This window comes from Verticillium alfalfae, genomic scaffold, assembly GCF_000150825.1.
Source record: "Verticillium alfalfae VaMs.102 supercont1.6 genomic scaffold, whole genome shotgun sequence".
NCBI classification, from domain to species: domain Eukaryota; kingdom Fungi; phylum Ascomycota; class Sordariomycetes; order Glomerellales; family Plectosphaerellaceae; genus Verticillium; species Verticillium alfalfae.
In genome coordinates, this window is record NW_003315033.1 from 1,624,923 (window position 1) to 1,639,915 (window position 14,993).

The 14,993-nt window shown below is 59.1% G+C and overlaps 5 protein-coding genes across 5 annotated transcripts; 2 read left to right on the plus strand and 3 right to left on the minus strand.

Moving 5' to 3' along the window:
- Positions 1-78: 78 nt before the first annotated feature.
- On the minus strand, positions 79-900 carry VDBG_05604 (non-specific lipid-transfer protein; the record flags this gene model as incomplete). Its single annotated transcript, XM_003004445.1, has 1 exon — positions 79-900. One exon carries the CDS (start codon positions 898-900, stop codon positions 79-81), a length of 822 nt encoding a protein of 273 aa, XP_003004491.1.
- A 1,127-nt stretch (positions 901-2,027) lies between these two features.
- On the minus strand, positions 2,028-4,971 carry VDBG_05605 (conserved hypothetical protein; the record flags this gene model as incomplete). Its single annotated transcript, XM_003004446.1, has 3 exons — positions 2,028-2,123; positions 2,191-3,936; positions 4,016-4,971. 3 exons carry the CDS (start codon positions 4,640-4,642, stop codon positions 2,028-2,030), a joined length of 2,469 nt encoding a protein of 822 aa, XP_003004492.1.
- A 3,180-nt stretch (positions 4,972-8,151) lies between these two features.
- Positions 8,152-11,425, plus strand: VDBG_05606 (stress protein ORP150; the record flags this gene model as incomplete). Its single annotated transcript, XM_003004447.1, has 1 exon — positions 8,152-11,425. One exon carries the CDS (start codon positions 8,435-8,437, stop codon positions 11,423-11,425), a length of 2,991 nt encoding a protein of 996 aa, XP_003004493.1.
- Positions 11,426-12,246: 821 nt separating this feature from the next.
- Positions 12,247-13,800, plus strand: VDBG_05607 (endothiapepsin; the record flags this gene model as incomplete). The annotated part of the gene is made up of 3 exons (XM_003004448.1): positions 12,247-12,481; positions 12,900-13,219; positions 13,318-13,800. The coding sequence occupies 3 exons, from the start codon at positions 12,247-12,249 to the stop codon at positions 13,798-13,800; spliced, it is 1,038 nt and encodes a 345-aa protein (XP_003004494.1).
- Positions 13,801-14,195: 395 nt separating this feature from the next.
- On the minus strand, positions 14,196-14,747 carry VDBG_05608 (conserved hypothetical protein; the record flags this gene model as incomplete). The annotated part of the gene is made up of 1 exon (XM_003004449.1): positions 14,196-14,747. One exon carries the CDS (start codon positions 14,745-14,747, stop codon positions 14,196-14,198), a length of 552 nt encoding a protein of 183 aa, XP_003004495.1.
- Positions 14,748-14,993: the final 246 nt, after the last annotated feature.

Here is a 14,993-nt window from a genome sequence, read left to right on the forward strand (position 1 = left end):
AAGAACCTCGGAAGACCATAACGTCGCGAGAGACGTCGATACCGGATTCGGCGGAGGCGATGCGCACGGCGTGCTGGGTCATCTAGAAAGCCCATGAGGTCGATGGCGCTGCGGAAGAAGAGCGAGGGGGCGTCGGTGACCATGCACTGGCCGGCGATGAGCACGGCCTGGCTCTTGAGGTGGGGGCGGGCGTCGAGGAAGGCCTGCGAGACAACGTCGTCTCGCGCCCCACAACAAACCGAGGTCGGGCAGCACTGCAGATTCGTCAGGGGCGCGTGGATCATGGGAGCGTCGAGGATCTGGTCGAGCGTGTAGACGTCCTGGAACTGCGAGTACAAAAAAAAGGGTCGAGTGCTCGTGGTTGACGCGGGCAATCTCGGCAAAGTCGCGGGCCTCGGCGCCGTGCTTCTCCATGTACTCACGGCCGGCGTTGCCGAACATTTGCGCGGCGCCAGGGGCCTTGGTGATGCCGCGCGTCTCGGCCATCATCTTGACGGTCGTGCCGGTGGGGTTCTCACGATCGTTGAAGAAGCTCTGCAGGCTGCCGGGCATCATCTTCTCAAAGCCGACGACGAGGACGCAGTCGGCAGCGCCCGAGCTCACAAACTGGCGGGCCATGGCGAGGCCGGTCGACCCTGTGGAGCAGTTGTTGTTGACATTGTAGATGGGAATCTGGGTCATGCCGAACTGGTAGAAGACACGCTGGCCGCATGTCGAGTCGCCGTAGCAGTAGCAGGCCACGCCCTGCTCGACATCATCATAGTTGATCTGGGCATCGAGCATGGCCTTGACGCCAGCCTCAAAACCGAGTTCGGTGTAATCGACCTTGCCACGGGGCTTGATGAACTTGGTCATGCCAACGCCGAGGACGTAGCTGGGAGCCTTGGGCTTGGGCGCCATCTTGTCGGGTTGTTGGAAGGGATACACTGGTGATTGCGTAGGTGACCGTGGGTATGGCAAATGATTTGGGTGAAGATGTATCGTGACAAGTAACAAAGGGTGGGTGACAGAGTGAGTGGCAAAGGGGAAGCTGAGTTGGAACAGCGACACGATGACTTGATAAACCGTTTGGCCTACCAAGCCTGGATGAGGTTCTCCAGCGTGACGGACCTTTTCCCCACAGGCGCCGGGACGCCAGGCCCGACTCGAATGATGCGGGGAGCCGAGGCCCCAACCGCCTCGCGACTCCCTCACGACTGCCTCGCCCCTGCCTCCCCCCCTTGACCCCGATTGTCCGACCTGTCCGACCTGCTCGCGCTCTCCATCAGACAGGTGAAGCCCACACAAGCCGGGGTAGCTGGACCAATCAACTGGCTTGCCGAGGTAGATTCCCCCCCACCTGCCTCCCCGCAGTCTACAGCGAACTTGCCGTTTGGGGAATCCATATCGTGGAGCCTGCCTTGGTGTGGGGTGCGCCTTCCTGCCACCATGATTCTTATGAAGGAAAGTCATCTCAACGACACGTGCCTGACACTGAGGAAGGGAGCCAATGTGAATACTGATGTTGCAAGCCGAGTAGCTCCTCCTTTTGCTGCTACCCTAACGGATAACGCCACTCTGAATCATCGGCTCTTGGTGGCCATCTAAACTAAAACAATCGCTCGCCCGACTCTTCTTCCGCCTTTGCCCCGAGAATCTTGTGCCCTTGACGACTGCGTCACATGTACAAAAGTTGAGCCCTGTCGCTCACCCAAAAAAAAGTCCATTGACATAGAAGCAAAAAAAAAGTTGCAAAAACAGTCAACATGAATCGAATCAAAAAGACAAAAAAAGGAAGTTGGTATCGTGCCTGCCTCCCTCCCCCCTCCAAAAGATATCCTGCGTGTGCTGGGTTGGATTCTATATTGTGCGCCAATCATCCGGCCATGCAAAATCTGTCCCTCTGTCTGGCTCTCTTCATCCTGCACCAATCCCATGGTGCATGTGAAAAAAAAAAGAAATCCGACCATCTCCAACGAACAATGCCTCAACGTTCGTATCAAACGCAACGGAGGAAAACGACCGCCTTGACGACAAGCCATGGCGCTTCATGACGACCACAGCGGCATGATCTGGCCCCAGTACAGATCCCAGCTCGGGTCGAGGCCCTCGAGGTCCCAAATCATGCTCTCCTCATCCTGCGTCTGCCGTCCAGTCATCATCAGCCCAGTTCCACCCCTGCCAGAGCTTCCATCCCCGGTTTCCACTTACCGGCGCCGCCGCCATGCCGTTGGCGTGCAGCATGTAGTGTGGAGGCTGCTGGCCCGGCACCTGTGCCTGGAGATAGGGGTGGCTGTTGTTGATCGACAGCGGCGGCGGAGGGTGAGGCAGCGGGGAATGGACGAGCTCGGGGTTTGTGTTGGTGGCGCGCATGCACGTCTCGAGCACGACGGTCAGCATGCGCCGGATCTCGTGCAGCTTCTGCTCGTGTGCCGTCGTCTGTACCGACGCGAGGACGACTGACAGGGCGACGATATCCTTGACGTCGCCGCCACCGACGTTGCGCATCAGCAGGTCCATCGACTTGTCGACTGTCTTGATGAGGCGCACCGGTGACCAAAGCGCTGGCGTTTCGGCCCGGTACGACCGCGCATCGTCGAACGGCTCCGGGGACAGCGCCGCCAGCTTGAGGTTGCTGTACGGGCCCGCGTTCGACTGGAGGCCGGCACGGATGTAATAGCACAGGCTCAGCGACGCCTGCAGCATATCTCGTTTGAGCACAAGGTGGTACATGTCACTGACGCTCTGGTAGTGCGCCAGCATCGGGTCGAGCTCGTCGAGATACTGTAGGATCACCATAGACGACGTGAGGTAGGCCCGCGTGATCTGCGCCGGCGCATCCACCGAGCCCAGCGCAAAGGGGCGGTACAGCGCCAGCAGTGGCCGTCGGATGTGCATGTCGAGAATGACCCGGCATCGCCACATCTTGCTTTGCTCGCTGTCGCTCAGCGAATTATTCCGCGGGAAGAGATAGCCAATGTCCTCCGAGATCAGCTCTAGCTTGGCCCCGAGCTCGAGCACCTCGTTGTAGTCGCGAATCGAGTCGATGCGGTTGAGCATGTGCACCACTTTGAGGCGAATGCCGACCGTCATGGCCGCGTAGCATTGGATCTGGTTGTCTGTGCCATTGTCGATCGGTCTGCTCGGGGGCAGCTCAACCATCTCGGGGAAGAGCTCCTTGTCGTTGAGATTGCTGGGCGGCTTGCAGGTGAAGTCGCCTTCCCGGATCGAGCAGGGCAGGCTGCAGACGAGTGAGACGTGCAGGTCGAGTTCAAGGATGGAGAACCACATTCTCCTCCGCATCTCGGCCGAGAAGACGGGGATTTGGGGTTCGAATTCGGAAGGATCCCGGTGCATCCCCATCGTCATGGCCATGCGGAGAATGGCGCCCAATTGTGTCCACAAGACCTGTGGCCTCGCCGCCGTCATGCGCATGGCTTGCAGGAGCAGCATCTCCGTCTGCAGCGTCGTAAAGTCAATCAGTTGTTTGCCCTTTAAGCTGTGGAGCCAGGACTTGACCAGCTCGCAGGCCGTCGGGATGTGAACGCCGTCGAAATCGGTGCCAATGCTCTTGCGCAAGCCCTTTGACTTGGCCTCGAACCGCGAACCCGTGGCGCAGATGGCCAGAAGCTGGGGCAGAAATGTGTCGCCCTGCAGTTTTCCGTCCCAGTACATCTCGTACTGGGCCATGAAAGTGGGTATGTGTATGATCCTGTAGATCGTCTCCGTCGTGTGTATGTACGACCCGAGAAGCTTGTCGCAGACTTCGCGCTTGGGGAGGACGTGTTGCATTCGACCCCGCACCGGCGTCGTCGACTCGACGTACACCGTCATGGGCGTGAGCGACTCCTTGTACGAGTCGAGGATCAGCTTGTGCAGTCGGGACAGGGCTGACATGAGATCGCGAAACTCGGCCGAGTCAGCGTGGTTGGCCAAGAACTCCTTGGCCTCGTCAAACTGTGGGCGAAGGTCAGTGCGATTCCAACAGGCCAGCGGTGGACCACGCGACAAGGTTCGGCACGGTATGATCTCTTACCAGGTTCATGAGGACGCGCACACTGCTCTGACCGAAGAACCGCGTCTGGAGAGCTCCTTGCTTCACGGTCAGCCCTCGTATCGTTGCCGGCGAGAGCGGCAGGCGGGGCATCTCGGCGGCCGAGGGACTCTTGATCAGCACATGGTTTTCCAGGCGATCGACTCTAGAGGCCAGCTCCTGCAGAGGCGACGCGCCATTGATGTCCCCGTTGCGCGCTGACGAAAAAGGGAGGGCCCAGGTTGGCGCTCCCGGCGTTATTTCCTTGACCCCCCACTGGAGCACAGTTGCGCTTCGCCGGCCGTTGCGCGTCGCTTGGCTCGGCGTCGGAGGCGTCGGAGAGGGCAGACGAGTCGTGTTCTGCAGAGTACCTGCAGTTTCGATGCGATTTCTGGCATTGTGCGCACGGCAGATTTCGATCGCACTTGAGCTTGCGCTTGCGACACTCGGTGCATGACTTGACTGGTCGCGGTCGTTTGACGCTGCGGGCGGCCGAAGGGTTCGTTGATGTCGGCGTTGAGGCCGTCGCATGGGCCGCCGAGTGTGGCACCGGCGAGTGCATGGGCAGCCCTTGTGCATCGTAGGCGCTGCTATTCGGCGAGAGCCCCATCGGCGCAACGGCGGCGGCATGGGGAGCCAGACCAGGCGTGATGTCGTCGGGCGCGTGGTTTGCCGACGGCGTCGTCATGTCGGTTACATATGCAGACATGCCTGGAGCCCTTTGACGGCTGGGCAGCCGTGATCTAAAGGTTTGCGACTGCAGTGTAGCAGTCTGAAGGCCCCGTAGGATTGCGCACGCGAGATGGGCAGCGAGCGCCTCAGGCTGGGCGACGGGGCCTGGCGGGGTGCGAGTTACACGGTACGGCTTCCCCCCCCCTCGTCCCCTCCTTTTCCCTCAATGAAGAAGGCCGTTGCTGGTAGCGTTTGATGAGCTGCGACGTCGAGCTTGATCATTGGGGTCTAGGATACAAAACGGGCGAGTCATTCGCTGGGCGTGACGATCCGAAGTAGTGGTTGGGGGTGTGGCACCTCGGAGCCCAAATCTCTGGGGAACCTGTGGGTTGCAGGAGGAGGAGCAAATCGAGTCATTCGTAGCTATCGACTGACAGTGCACCACCAACTGAGCCTGGACGGACAGGAAATTGTAGCTGCTGCGTTCGCCCGGAAAAAGATAGAGAAATACGAGCGTGCGCAGTGCGTGTTTGCCGGTATTGTCGAGGTCGGTCGTGGGGGTCCGATGCGACGCGCGGGGCGATGAGTGTGTGATTTGCAGGTTTTGGAAATTTGGTGTCCGTCCTGGTTGGCAAGGGGGAGCGAGATGATGTATGTGGCGAGAGAAGAGGTCCCAGGACAAAGGAGCTTGGGAGAAAAAAAGACGGGATGGACAGATGAGATGACTGAACAAAGGGAGAAGCTTCCTCGGTCGAGCACGAGGAGGTGGATGATCCAAGCTTCTTCTGTCGTCGCGACACAGTTGGTTCTAAGTTGCCTTGAGGAGGAAACAATCGGAGACGAGGTACAGAAGTACCAATCCCAGGAAATGCAACAAGATGGCGCCAGCCAGGGCAAGAGAACGTAGCTCGACGACGGAGTGGTCAGCTCTGCGCCGGGGTTATGATGGCTCGATGGTTAGCGTTGCTTCACGCACACCACCCCCCCCTATTTTCTTCCGTCACCACGCTCTTTCGGACGGTAGTGAGGTCCCTCGTTCGACATCCCCTCTTCCCTGGAGGTGTGCTGTGTGTGGTCGGTGAGGACAAGCTGCTACACGGGAATATCGGGCAGAAAAAAACACAGGTGCCGCTTGCGCCATGTTGGATGGCACGTCCGAGATGGGACGGCCAGGACCTGACATCGAGGCTGCACTGCCACCCCTGGCCCCCGGTCGCGGCTCCAACCGGTGGAACTGGCCAGACCGTATGCTGCCGTTCAGTTGACGTGACGGCGGCCTTCTCCAAGGCAATCTACATACATGTGTGCGCCTCTAAGCCTCGTTAACAAGCCCCCCGCAACCACCTGGGCACTAGAAACAGGGAATGAACCGGGTCCTCACTAGCCGGCAGCCCGCCTGCCCGGCTGGTCGCGCGCCTGTCGTCGTTTGCTGTCGGGGGAGGGGGGGAATAACGGAAAGAGGGGCATTCTGCCTCCAAGAGAGTCTTTTCCTCCTGGTGCTCCTCGCGCAACCCCATCCACCCTTCAAAAATCCCCCCAAATTCCCCAGGTCCGGCTTGGAGAAGAAGAGTCTGTATGATCGGCCCTAGTCAACGTCGCTTAGCAGCGGGGCTGCGCCGAGGGTCACTATGCCTGAGCAAATCCAGAAGCCGCAGGGTGCCAGGGGATGCAGGCCTTCCGAAGATGTCCGTCCATCTTCCCTAAAAAGTCTCAGGAACAATAGGCAACCTGAACGCCACGCGATTTATCGAACGATGACAGCCTAGCGCGAGATGCGTTCCTTGCTTCATGCTGGTTCGATGAGAGGGAGAGACACCGTTGCCTTTTCGAGAGCTTCGTTTCGTATGGTGGCGGATTTTGAAGCAGCGAAGCTAGGAGATTTCCGGGCACATCACGTCATCTCTGACGGCCTCGGCAGGCAGGTCGAGTTTGGAAGCTAACGCAGGATCCTGTCAATCAATGGCTTGCCGTACAATCATCTCATGCCGTGCCCCTGCTCATCTCGGGCGTCTTTGCCCAAGCAGACCTAGTCGCAGGGTCCTGCGAAAGTAATCTTTCTCCATGTCGGCCTTGACCACCGCAATTTATTTGGAACTACCAAGAGTTGCGGATCACCGGCCGGAGACTAAAGGATCTATAACCAAACAGAGATTGCGGAGAAGGAGCAGCCGACAAGTCGGCCGAGAGGAGTATTCAAGATTCGGTCGTTTGGGCGGAGGCGATGTGTCACTTTTTTGGTCGAGACATGATCGTCGCTTGAGACACAACTAGCCTCACGTCATGAAGGTGTCCAAGCCCCCGGCTGTAGGAAACCAGCATTCCGCAGCTGAGGTGGCGCCCAGGACTTGTCTGTTTTCTGGACGTGTTCCACGGCAGTGCCAACTGCCAATTCGGCTCTTCCGTCTTCGCTTGCGCGCGTCGTCACAATCCGTAGGTCGGCCGAGAGAACAAGCGAGAGTTTCCAGAAGATCCACATAAGATCCGATATGCCCGATGCACAAACATTGGTTGTCATTATTGTCGGTGTCCTCCTCGCATTACCTGTCCACCTTCGTGTTTGCATCGTGGAACGGCACCATGAGAGAGCAGACGGAGAACTGCCCGTTCCACTACTGGGCCTCCGCCGACATCGCCGCCGACTGTGGGTTCCAGCACAGGGGAATGGCTGGAGACAAATGTCGCTAATACAAAGGCCGTATTCCCACGACTCTGAGCAACAGGGAGATGACGAGCAGTACCGATGACAGGAGGCTGCGACAGGCCCACATTTGCCGAGTATCGAATCGATGCTCGAGGCAGGTGATGGGCCAGGAAAGGGGAGGGGGGAGGGGGGGTAAATGGGGCGTGGGCCCAACACGGCAGCTCGACAAAGCTGGCGTCAGCAGCTGTCAAAACAAGGCGGTTAGGGTGGTGTTTGGTGCCCAAGGGGCACACCACTCGGAGATTTCCTTTGGTCATCGGTTCTGGAAGCCCAGAGGAGAAGACGGGTGAGATGTGATGGATGAACCGACATGGTGGGAATGAAGTGGTGTGGTGAAGTCGTAAGGCGACACTGAAGATTGAACTCTGCTTCACAGTAGAGTACAGAGATGTTGATACATGCTGGAAAGCTGTGAGGGGTTTCATAGTAACATGGAGTACGGCAAGGGATCGTGTGTGGTATTGCCTGGTATTGCGGTGTACAGCGGTTCAAATTGCAGTGCTGCTAGAGATGTGCAATGCATCCACCAAAAGCTCGTGGCCAGGTACAAAGAGATGATGACACATACGTGCACTGGTTGGTGCATCGGATTAACGTAAGACCGATTTGCAGCTGGTCCCTTGACTTGGCAGTGGCACAAATGACCAATTACCGGAGCCTCCCATCTCAGCCTTGCAGCGGCAGTGGCCAAGGCTTATCGTTATCGCGACTTGAGCTTGCTCCGTGACGTGCAACTTGTCCTCTTTGCCTTTCCCATTTGGCCAGGTAAGCTTCGTGCCAATTGAGGGGCCACGATTCAATTCTTAGGTCATTTTTAGACGACGTTTCCACGACATTGCACCATACGTCGTCTTGGCTGCTGTCTTTATCTTCAGGGCTTTCTCCCTTCCGCCCTTTCCTCCTCTCTGCATTGCTGTTCAATCAGCGCTCAGCACTCTGTTCTTTCAAGCGGCGTGCGCATCTCATCATCTCATTTTCTTGATCCCGCGATACCCTCTTGCATTTCGTCCTTCGACTTGCGCACATCTGCGCGAACCCACACCGCCACCATGGCTTCCCTTCGGTTCTCCCCCTTGACGTTGGTCTTGGGTAGTATCTTCTTCTTCACCTCACAAGTCTTTGCCGTCTCGGCCGTCCTCGGCGTTGACCTGGGAACCGAGTACATCAAGGCAGCTCTGGTGAAGCCAGGCATCCCCCTCGAGATTGTTCTCACAAAGGACTCGCGCAGGAAAGAAATCTCGGCTGTTACGTTCAAGCCCCCTCAGGGCGGCCCCAAGGCTGGCGTTTTCCCCGAGCGACTTTATGGCTCCGATGCCATGGCCCTGTCTGCCCGATTCCCTGCCGACGTCTATCCCAACCTCAAGACCCTTCTTGGCCTGCCCATCGGCGACTCGATCGTTCAAGAATATGCCGCCCGCCACCCGGGCCTGCAGATTGAAGAGAACAAGATCCGTGGCACGGCCGCCTTCAAGAGCAAGGCTTTCTCCGCCGAGGAGGAGGCTTGGATGGTCGAGGAGCTTTTGGCCATGGAACTCCAGAGCATCCAGAAGAACGCCGAGGCCACAGCCGGCCCCGACACATCTGTTCGCTCCATCGTGGTCACAGTCCCCCCCTTCTTCAGCCTTGAGGAGAAGCGCGCTGTTGAGCTCGCCGCCGACCTGGCCGGCCTCAAGATCTTGAGCCTCATTAGCGACGGCATGGCTGTCGGCCTCAACTACGCCACCACTCGCCAGTTCCCCAACGTGAACAATGGCGAGAAGCCCGAGTACCACATGGTGTTCGACATGGGTGCCGGCTCCACCAAGGCCTCAGTCTTGAGGTTCCAGAGCCGTACTGTCAAGGACGTCGGCAAGTTCAACAAGACCGTCCAGGAGGTCGCCGTTCTCGGCGCTGGCTGGGACCGCACCCTCGGCGGGGACGCTCTCAACTCCCTCATCGTCGACGACATGATCTCCCAGTTTGTCGAGTCGAAGGGAGCTCAGAAGATCTCTGTGCAGACCGAGGCTGTCAAGTCTCACGGCCGTGCCATTAACAAGCTCACCAAGGAGGCTGAGCGTCTTCGCCACATTCTCAGCGCCAACTCAAACTCGCAGGCCAACTTTGAGGGTCTCTACGAGGACGTCGATTTCAAGTACAAGATCGAGAGGACTGACTTTGAGAAGCTGGCTGAGGCCTACGCTGTGCGAGTCGGTCACGTCATCCAAGACGCTCTGAAGGCCGCCCAGCTCGAGCTCACTGACCTTGACTCGGTCATTCTTCACGGAGGTGCCTCTCGCACCCCCTTTGTCCAGAAGCAGCTTGAAGAATCTGTCGGCTCCGCGGACAAGATTCGTTCCAACGTTAACTCTGACGAATCGGCCGTCTTTGGCGCTGGTTTCCGCGCCGCTGAGCTGAGCCCTAGTTTCAGGGTCAAGGAGATCCGCCTGAACGAAGGTGCCATGTACCCCTCTGGCATTAAGTGGACCAACCCCAAGCAGAAGGAGCAACACCAGCGTCTTTGGTCGGCTGTGTCGCCCATGGGCGCCGCGCCGAAGGAGGTCACCTTCACTAACCTCGAGGATTTTGATGTCACATTCTACCAGCAAATCGCCGGTGCGGAGCGTGATGTCAGCACCCTCAAGACGCAGAACCTGACTGAGACTGTCGCTGCCCTGAAGGAGAAGTACGGCTGCGAAGACAGCGGCATTCAGTTCAAGGTCGGCGTCAAGCTGAGCGGCGAGAACGGCGAGGTCAAGGTTGTCAAGGCGGCCATCGAGTGCGAGGCCGAGGTCTCTGAGAGCCTGATGGACGGCGTCAAGAACCTATTTGGGTTTGGCAAGAAGGATCAGAAGCCTCTGGCTGACGGCGAAGCTGAGGATGCCGACTCGGCGGCCGATACGTCCTCTACCGAGTCTTCCACCACATCGACTGAATCGTCCAAGAGCAAGACCACGTCAACGGAGACTGCCGCTGGCGCCGAAGCTAGCGCTGCCGAGGCCAAGGATGAGCCCAAGAAGAAGCAGATTGTGTCCATCCCCGTCAAGTTTGCTCTCGAGGATACTGGTTCGCCCTCGCTCTCGAAGGAGGACCTCAAGAAGTCCAAGGACAGACTCCAAGCGTTTGAGGCTTCTGATAAGGCTCGCCGTCAGAGGGAGGAAGCCCTGAACCGCCTCGAGGGTTTCACATACAAGGTCCGCGACTTGCTTGACAGCGAGTCCTTCGTGGCTGCCTCGACTGAAGAGGAGCGCACAACGCTGGAGACAAAGTCCAGCGAGGCCAGCGACTGGCTTTACGGCGAAGGTGCTGACGCGTCCAAGGACGAGTTCAAGGCCAAGTACAAGGAGCTCAACGATATTGTGTCGCGCGTGCAGAAGAGGGTGGAAGAGACCGAGACGCGACCCGAGCTTGTGAAGGCCCTCAAGGATGCGCTGGACCAGTCCACCGTCTTTGTTGACAAGATCAAGGATCAGATCAAGTCGTACGAAGAATTCCATGCGGCGGCTCAGGCTGCCAGCTCCGATACTAGCACTGCCACTGAGGAGCCTGCCTCTTCGTCCAGCACTGACAGCGACGGGGTTGAGGATGGTACCGCGACGGAGAAGCCCAGGGACATGGAGGACGTCATCAAGGAAGACGGGCCGATCCCCCCTCTGTACAAGATGGAGGATGTCGACGTCATTGATAAGCTCCACGAGGACATTTCATCGTGGATCACCGAGATGGAGGCCAAGCAGGCAGCCCTGCCCCCAACGGCGGACCCGGTGCTTCTCGCCAAGGACCTCAAGTCACGCCGTGAGAAGCTCGACAAGGCGGGTGTCGACCTGGCCATGAAGGGCGTCAAGAGCTTCGAGAAGAAGAACAAGAAGGCGAGCAGCAGCAACAAGAAGACAAAGAAGACCAAGACGGCCACGGCGGCCACTGGCGACGCCTCGGATGGGCCTGAGCCGATCCACATCAACCTGGGCGAGGACGGCAAGGCGCCTACCGAGGAGGAGATTCAGGAGATTCTGAAGAAGCTGCAGGAGTCGCAGGAGCCCGCACGAGAGCGTGACGAGCTGTAGACAGTTGGCCTCTTTTTGTTTCCATTCCACAATTGTTACCATGATAGACGAAGAAACACGTTAACGATGCCCTCTCTCACTTGCTCTCCTCCCCTAGTGCTACGTGTTGCTACTTGTTTGTGTCGTCCCAGCACATGTGAGGAATACCTGTGTTTGGTTCGGTCCTTGTAGCCGACTGTCCCCGTCTCTGTTTGTGTTCAATTCCCGCATGACGTTGGACCTGACCTGGCAAGGCAACGGGCGTATGTACCAGTGTATCTGTCACCGAGACGACGAAGCTGCGCCTTGCCCTCCCCCTTGATTGCTCTCGACTCACGATCCAGCAGCAGCACCGGGGGTTCTTCGGTGCCGCCTAACTGGGCTGATGACGTCCTTTTGAGGCCTCGTGGCCGCCTGCCAGTAATCTGTCTGAAAAGCTTGCTGCCCCATCACGGCGGGTGGACGCATCGGCGACGGGAACACGAGTCGGCAAGGGCAGCGCGCACGAGGTCCGAAACGGCCGCTTTCTCTCGGGAGGCAAGTCGCACCACGAGGCAAGCACAGCGAGCTGGCAGCGTACAGGCGAGGGGAGTGAAGGCAATCGCAGCAAACGGACCATCGCCGAATTGCAGCCTCCTGGGCTCGTCTCTCCAGTCTTTCTGTCGCTCTGGAGGGCCAGCATACAGGCAGAGGGGGCTGGTCAGGGGTATACATATATATATAACGGGACGAGCGGACGGGATCGGTTATGCAGTCTCGAACGAATCGAGCAAGCCGATCATCGTCCATCTCATCTCTTCTCTCTGACAGGGAAGCCAGGCTACTTACGTGTCACCGCCACTATGAGTTCCTTCAGAGTGGCCCTTGCGACGGCCTCCGTGGCCTCTTGCCTCATGCAGGCCGCGGCTGCGCTGCCGAAGCTGCAGGACCGGGAGATCGAGGCCCGGATCCCCGTGACCGACAGAACCGGCCTGCATAAGGAGGCCTGGGGTGCGACGGCCTTTGCTGCTACCTATGCGCGATGGAGCAAGGAGGTGCCGCAGTCGCTGCGGAAGTATGTGAAGTGGAGCGAGGACCGTAAGTCTGTCGAGTTTGCCAGAGAGTATGCAAAGTGGTTGTTGGTGTTGACGTGTGTAGCCGCTACACTCGAGGCCGAATCCATCTTGGACATTTTCTTCGTCTCCGAGCTCAAAGTGGGCAGCGCCCGGGAGCCCATCAACCTGATCCTCGACACGGGGTCTCCCAACACGCAAGTCCATCGCCCGAACACGCGTATCCATGCATCTTGCTAACACTCACATGGTCAGTTGGATCAAGGCTGGCGACACGTCGGGCAACTCGATAGCCTACCACCCTGAAAAATCCGAGACAGCCATCGAGATTGAGGACAGCGAGTTCCGCATCCACTATGGTGAGTCGCCCGCTGGCCCCTGATGTAGGTAGTCGCAGCAAGAGTCTTGGCCAACCTTGCTGATCAACAACCCCAACCCTCCAGCCGACGGCGACTTCGCCTGGGGCAGCGTCTGGCTCGACACACTCGAGCTCTCGCCGACGCTCATCGTCCCCAACACATCCATCGGCGCAGCAACGTACATGTCGGACCGGCTGCGCGCCGACAGCGTGACGACGGGCCTCATGGGCATCTCCAAGGCGCTCGAGGCGACGACGCGGCCGCCGACGCCCACCATCATCGAGACGCTCTCGCTACACCTGGCGCCGGGCCAGCGCTTCATCGGTGTCGACCTGCGCGCCAACTCGTCGACGGGGCAGTACACCTTTGGCGCGCTGCCGACGCGCCTCTACACGTCGGCCGACGTGCGCTGGGCGGGCGCCCGGTGCCCGACTCGGGCCACTGGGACTTTAGCGTGAGCCGGTTCCGGCTCGGCCCCATGGCGCCCGACGTCTGGGTTCAGCGGCCCTTTGTCGCGACGGCCGACACGGGCACGACGCTGCTCATGCTGCCGCGCAACGTCGTCGAGGTCTACTACTCGGCCCTGCCGGCGGCGCACAAGGCCGACGAGTACGGCGGCGCCTGGGTGTTCCCCTGCGCCGACGAGGTGCCCGATTTCGAGTTTTGGGTCGGCGACGGTGACGGCGAAGACGACGGCTACCGCGGGCGCGTGCCGGGGGCGTATGTGCGGTACGCGCCTGCGAGCCAGGACGACCCGGACACGTGCTTTGGGGGTATCCAGGACGTCGAGCTCATGCTGGAGGGGGTCGAGGACAAGCCGGATGCCATCTTTGGGGACGTGGCGCTCAAGAGCATGTTTGTCGCCTTTGACATTCAGGAGGGGAGGGTTGGCTTTGCCGACAAGGAGCTCGAGGTCTGCTCGTTTGATCGGAGCTGCCAGGGGAACCCACTTGACACGGGCGAGCTGAAGGGATGGGGGCAGTAGATTGGGGGACAGTGCTGTCTGGCGTCGTCTCTGTCTCGATGACGAGGGAGGGCTGTAGCCCGTTGGTACTAAATGAGACGCATAGTTTACCGCTTTCGCTTCCGCTTCCGTGAAACAAACTTCCTGTCGTAGACATCAGGCGATTTCATCCTTCGTCAAGCGACCTCGCCACTGGCATGTACACCAAAGCACTACACAAAAACGAATTAATGTATCAATTCAGGCCCGATGATCGGGCCCGTCGTGCGTTCTAAGCAAAGACGCGACGGCGTACCGTTTGTGCGCCAGCCTCCCAAATCCATCCCGTCGCTCTAATTCCATGACAACAATCAATGTGAACACCGCTGCTACTCTGGCTGAACCGATCGTCCCGACGACAGCTGGGCAGGTGGTTTCTAAGCACGAGACCCGGCGTCGCGCGTGCCGATCCGCCTTCTCTTGTACGTCGAGCCCGTGTTCTCGTCGCCCGCCAATTCGTCCACGTCATCATCAGCCGTCTGCGCCGCCGGCGTGCTCTCGCCTCTAGGCGTCGCGGCCACGCTCGTGGGCCGCGCGCTGCCGCTACCCGAAGGTGGCAGCCCGCTGCGATCCCTCTCGGCCGCCCTGAGATCGCCCAGGAGCCGCTCCACCTCAACGAACATGATGCGCGAGTCGCGGACGACCGCGTCTTCGTCGACACGGTAGGTTGAGGGCTCAGCGTCGCCTTCGCCTTCCACCGAGGCCTCGCGCTTCATGAACGAATTACCTGGGCCGCGGTACGGATCCAGGTTGTACATGATGGCGTTGGAGAACATGTGGACCAGCTCGCGCTCCAGCTGCTCGCTGTTGATGATGGACTTGGGCGGCAACAGATCGCTGCTGATTGGGAGCCATAACGTCGGCGTGCCGGGATCGCCGTCCGGGAGCTTCTTGGCCGCTTCCACTGCGGCCCTGTTGCCGTGGGTCATGGCAGCCCGGATCGATTTTATGTCCTGCGGTTGCAGAATGAGGCCCTTGTAGCCTGGCGCATCTCGCTCGCGAATCGCATGAGCAAACTGGTTGGCACAACGGTGGCTGCTGATCTGATCCAGGGCAGGGTTACTGATCTTGCCAAATTGACGGGTCCAGAGCACGTGTGTTGGCGTGCTCGCGGGTTGTGGCGTTAGTTCTACAGGCGATTCCTGACGTTTTCTGTTTGTTTGCTAGACGGGGAC